The sequence below is a fragment of the Prenolepis imparis genome, unplaced genomic scaffold (genome assembly GCF_030444845.1).
Source record: "Prenolepis imparis isolate NDT839.2.m4 unplaced genomic scaffold, iyPreImpa1.0 SCAF_4, whole genome shotgun sequence".
Lineage (NCBI taxonomy): Eukaryota > Metazoa > Arthropoda > Insecta > Hymenoptera > Formicidae > Prenolepis > Prenolepis imparis.
In genome coordinates, this window is record NW_028141162.1 from 2,546,951 (window position 1) to 2,552,756 (window position 5,806).

The 5,806-nt window shown below is 46.8% G+C and overlaps 1 protein-coding gene across 1 annotated transcript in view; it reads right to left on the reverse strand.

The window, feature by feature from the left end:
• The window catches only part of Sei (potassium voltage-gated channel seizure), a 105,007-nt gene extending 101,397 nt beyond the window's left edge, over positions 1-3,610 (reverse strand). The window contains 1 exon segment of the mRNA XM_083035358.1: positions 937-3,610. Coding sequence (XP_082891484.1) covers positions 937-1,147 — 211 coding nt within the window. The 5' untranslated portion in view covers positions 1,148-3,610.
• Positions 3,611-5,806: the final 2,196 nt, after the last annotated feature.

Below are 5,806 nucleotides of genomic sequence, written 5' to 3' on the forward strand. Positions count from 1 at the left end.
GACATATCGTCGCCTCTATCTCTCTTCCATTCTCGTAATCAATTCGACTCCCCTCTTCTCGCGTCCGCTCCTCGTCTCGCAAGGACTTGAAGCATTTCTAGAGTGATATTGCCAGTGACATGCATTGTCCTATTGTGACATAGAGCTACCCCTTTCCTCCATTTAATCGAACCCTTCCACACTCATTTCGCGTACCATACTCGGGATGTTTTACATAATATTAAAAATGAACCTCCGATTGGATGCCTGCACGTTCCGCATATTTCAACCGAGGTATTTCTTAATTTTCAGACCATTTTCAGTTTTGACCTTTGAAGTGAAAACCAATCGCAGAGGACGAAAAAAACAAATTTCGAGCGACATTTACGTGTAAACGATTGCGTTAAAATTAATGTGAAATATGTTCATATTTAATTTCTATTTCTTGTATAAAATTATCGCACAAGCGATCTTGAATACTAATTCACACAGAGCGTGAATAAAACACCGGATATATATAATATTATGAAAATTTATGATAATCGAATGAAATAATATTCCGCACTCGCGCCAATACGTTCATTAAAAACTTAGCCCCCTCTTTGTCAGACGAATGTTCACCATGTTACATCGTTAAATGGTAAAATTGCTGAATTAATCGACACACAAACAGAAAACGTCATTATCATAATTTCTATAATCAACATAATGTTATGCAATGACATCGATATCGCCGAATGAAATCAAACTCGCGGATTGCCTTGCGCTGCAGTGGAATAAATTTTCTTTTCTTTTTTATACGAGCGCAAACTGCCGACGTAAAATGATCGTTGCAGGTATTTTCCACGGTCATTTTATCCTTCAAAAATATCGCGACTCTAAATCCATCGTTGATTCGGTAAGATAATGTATGGAGCGCGCGATATAAATCTCGTGCTGCGATTTATCTCGGCTTACCGTGTGTGTCGAACTTTCTGATGATGGTCTCGATGATCGTAGTTCTGGGCGCCACGTGACCTCGTCTAACAGGCATCTCAGGAACAGGAATTATCAGGTATCTGGACAGCCGAAACTTCCGCGTTTGACCGTGTGACGTGGGCGCGACGGGCCCTATCTCTAATTTATCACGCAATAATACTAAAGCACTAGGAAAAAACACTCGCGGCATACAATGCACGAGCACGGTAGAAAAAAGCACAGCACGAGTTGAGCATAGCGATCAGCCGTAAGATAGAGTAACGTAACGCGCGATTTGACTTAAGAAGAGAAGAGGAAAAAGAGATTTTTTTCGTTGCTGTAATCTCGAAGATCGCTGCGTAAATCAGCGATGCATTCGTCTGTTTTCCTCGGGCTTCTTACGGACACGAAGATGAGGCATACGCGAGGCTAAACGAGGAAGAGATTGTCGTCTTTCCCGCGCGCAGCTGCTCTCTTATCTCGTGTCTCTTATTCCGTCCGCACAGGAGCACCGAGATGCGTGGTCGTTGTTCTTGGTCTTGTTCTCCTTCGCGATACTGCGATATGTCGCGAATTAAAACTGTCGGAAAGCGCGGCTACGAAATCGCGAAAGGCTCGATGCCGACGTAATCTGCCGACTGTTCGTTTGGACCCGGAAAATTCTCGTCTCTATCTAGATATAGTATGTCTAAGATCTTCGGCGCGGGGCGTCACGACGATACGATCTCCTGTCGTCGATCGTCCGCGGGGAAGGTCGGTACCACCACCTTGTCGAACGGCCGACATACGTGTCGCACGTGCACGCGTCGTCACTCCCGTGATGTGTGCCGTGGCCAACGGGTGTATTTCAAGAGATGGTATCCACGCGAGAAAACATCTATTTATAGCGGGGAATATACGGATCTTTCTTACGGCCGGTGTTTTCAGCGAACTTGCACAGGATCAGCGGTTGGTCTCCACCTGATCGTCGTCTGATCGTCGTCGTTGACGATTCAGGGAGAGCTACGACGACATCTCCGTCGCTCGACGGCAACGTCCGTCCTTGACGCGATTCGTCCTCTCTCGTCGACAGGATCTCATATCGTTTCGACCACCGTTCGCGGCTGATCCTCGCGAATCTCAATTTACGATCGTCAGACCCGATATAGCCGAAAAATATTGACGCGACGGCGTCGCGATGCGGGGGGTCAACAACCTCGTGGCTTCGATCCTCGGCGGGTTCGCGTTCCTGACCGCAGGCACTCCTCGGCGATACTCGCGGATCTTGCCGGTGGACCTGGTGGGATCGAAGTCAGACGTAACAATAGTCAAGATCGCGAACCGTGGATGTCTGGGTGAGGCGCATAAGTCGGACATCTCCGCGACGTCGTTGTTGAGTCGCTCGTACTCGAACGAAGGAGAAACAATTCGTCGGGAATACGACTCGATTTCGCACTCGATGAGTCGACGGCCGTGCGAGAGGGGGTTGGGCGTCGCGACGCCGAGGATAGTAGAGCTGTTCGACGACGACGACGGTGAAGGCACGTGGTGTGTTTTGCAGTCGGAGCGTTCACGAAACACCGCGATCGAATCGATTCTTCGTTCTTTGGTCGACGCACGATGCGGAGACGTAGCTCTCGCCGATGCTAATCGAACATCGAGGCTCTCACTCTTCCCTCTTCTTCTCTTTTTTCTCTCTCTCTCTCTCTCTCTCTCTCTCTCTCTCTCTCTCTCTCTCTCTCTCTCTCTCTCTCTCTCTCTCTCTCTCTCGTTCCCTGACGCGGCTGGTCAGCTGTGCATCTCCGGTCAACCACGGGGACAGCTATTTTTGTATTTCTTCCTCATCCTCCGCGACCATGCCCGACTACCGTCTTTGTCTACTCTCTCGGGGTATCCCTGGGCACGCGTAGCCACGCCGAATTCCGTAAAAAATCCTCCGCATGCGACGCTTTTCACGAGCAACCGACGAATAAGCGCGCGTCGAGATCAGATCGTTACGGGGGATGACGTTGGGAAATTGACCGAGATATTCGGATAATACATAATAATTCGCAAAAGTATCGTTCTTTACACTCTTTTTCGTTCCTATTCGATTTTATCACTAATAGTCTTATCCGATTAAAGATCTCTATCTTTCGATTCATCAGCACATATCGCGATTAGTCGCGATTCACTATCAATCCCATGTCTTTCTCTTATTTCTTTCACGTGTTTACGGAACCGCGTTATCTCGGTGCCCTGTCACACGCAAACGTGACCCACCACGCCTTCGCAGACCGAATTGCAGAGATACGATGCCCTCTCGCTGACCTCACGACCCTCTCTCGGGATCCTCTGCCGTGCTCGAGTGTGGAGACACCTGACTTGTCCCCTATCACCGTCTCCGGCCGGCGCACTCCAGAGGAAGGTCGCCGAACACTGTTGCTCCGCCGCGTGCTCCGCGTAATTTCCCTCTATCCCGTCGCGGTGCACACGCGGGGCATCTCTCTCGAGGTGTCTCTCTTCGTGAACGCGAGTTCGAGTGACCGATAACGAATTCGCGACGACGCGATTACCCTCGTCGCTTTTACCCGAGTCCCGCGGTTCGGCGAGTCGCCGTCGTGTGTTCGGCCGGAGAACTGATTCGCGCGAGAGGAGGCGCGAGACGGGTCGACGTCTCTTTTTCTCTCCGTCTCTCTCTCGACGATGACGACGGCGGCGGCGGCGGCGGCAACGACGACGGCGACGACGACGCCGTCGACGTCGGTACGTAACAAAAGGGGTGAAGGAGGGGAGGCAATCGTATTTACGGCGCCTGCGTCGCCGAATACATCCCCACCCAGGTTTCACCCACCGCGATCACATACTGCCGCCTTCCCACCCTCTTCTGTCCCGTCCTGTCCGCAATCTTCCCCACCGCACCCGACCCTCTCGTCCACTGATAATATTGATAAGGTTCCGCATACAGGTCGCGCCGATCCTCTCGCTACTTTCGGCGCCCTTCTGTCTTCCGTCATCGAGGGTGACGAGCTTTGGGGTCGCCAGCGAAACGATGTACGCGCCAATCCACGAGGATATAATGTCATAACGCGTCCCGAGGGTTTTATTTCTCGGTTTATTCCACTGTAACGCGACAACCCGTCCATTCGTTTCTATCCCGGATATCTTTTCTTCATGGTTTAAATTTAAATAAAATGTATTTTCTAAACGGCAAAGTTATTCCGAGAAAAGATACGATTAAATATTATCTTGTCACGGTTTTTCAGTTATTGAGGAAATATTTATCGTTAAGCAAATAAAAATTTTATTAGAATAAAATATAGGCGTGATATATGCAGTATAAAAGATGCAATTTTGTTATCTCTTTGCTTTTTCGTAGTTTAGTTTGCGAAAAGATTTTTATTACAACTCGAAAAATATTACTGTTTTATATTCGTTAAAAGAAAATGAACTTTTGATTGTGCGACAGTGTGTGAGATACTTAATATATAGTAAAGAGAGACGTTATGCTGATGAGCGTGACATTATATAACGCAATCGTTTTCTTTATTAACAATTGTTACTTTATCTGATCGTATTCGACATAAAATAAAATAGATATTTTACTCACGACATAATGTAAAGCGCGTGTATAATATGTAAATAAAAGTCATTAAAGAGAGAAATTTTATTTATGCAAAAAATTTGTGTAGCGCTTTTTTTAAAATTATTATAAAGCTAATAAAAATGCAGTTTTGTATATTTAACTATATAATTAAAAATATCTATTATTTTTTTTAGTATTAATTTGTACATTGCGTGTCATTCGCAGAAGTTGCGTGTTTGCCAGCGAGAAAATAGAATGAATTTGCGATGACGGACGGATCGATGTCGTATATATTGATTACGTTATTTTGCGAATATCTCTCGTCGATAAAGTCCAAGTTATCGTGGAATAGTAAGAGAGTCGTGGGTAAGAGAAAGAGCTATTCTATACCCAGAACAGATAAAGAGAATGTGACTTTACTAGCAAAGTGAGAGAGGCGAGAGAAATATATATTATTCGCTGTGATAAATTTTTCCGCCTTTAACAATGCCGTGCCTTTCATTTTTGGCACGTACATACATACCTCACAAGAAATGAATTCAAACAAGCTCGGCTCGTATTACTCGTATAAAAACATGTTTACATTCGCAAGATAAATCTATTGCGTATATAGCAATAGCTCCAAAAAGATAAACATGCGCGCAAAAACATTTCTTTTTCAAAATACGAGGAATACTCGCTGCGTAACGTTATTGTGTAGCGTGGCCAAAAATCATTGTGTAAAATAAATATCGATTACAATCAATGCGCCGTCCATGAAGACTTGGCGGTTGTCGACTTTAGTCGGCGATCTCGTGCCGCGATTTGAGTAAAAAAGTCCATAAATTTGACTTACTTTCCGTCATTAACTCGACTTAAAAGCGAACGAGTGTTCGTGCAGCTAAATATCTATCGCGTAGACCATGAATAGAGCATGAGAAATGAGAATGCGAACGCGGTGGAATCCGCGTAGGAATTTGAACTCGATCCGCCATCACGCGAAAAGTACATGATCGCTTTATCGCTGCACTTACTTTACATGCTGCCGACGACGATGCGGAGATCTCCGTCGCTCTTTCGCCTCCCGCGTAGTCGAGCTCACGTGGGACACCATTCCATCGAAGATTTTTCTCACAACACTCGCGTAATTTATAAGAAATGGCAAGAGAAACGCGCAACATAACCACTCGACGCCGGATCTTTGAATAATGGCAGAGCAGCGGCGCCGAAGCGGCCTCGGCGGCGCTCGGGATCGCTCGGGGCCGCTCGGCCGCGCTCGGCCGCGCTCGTCGCTCGTCGGCGACCGGCGCTGCGGTTCGCGGCTACACGGGGTTCACGAGAGTCGAA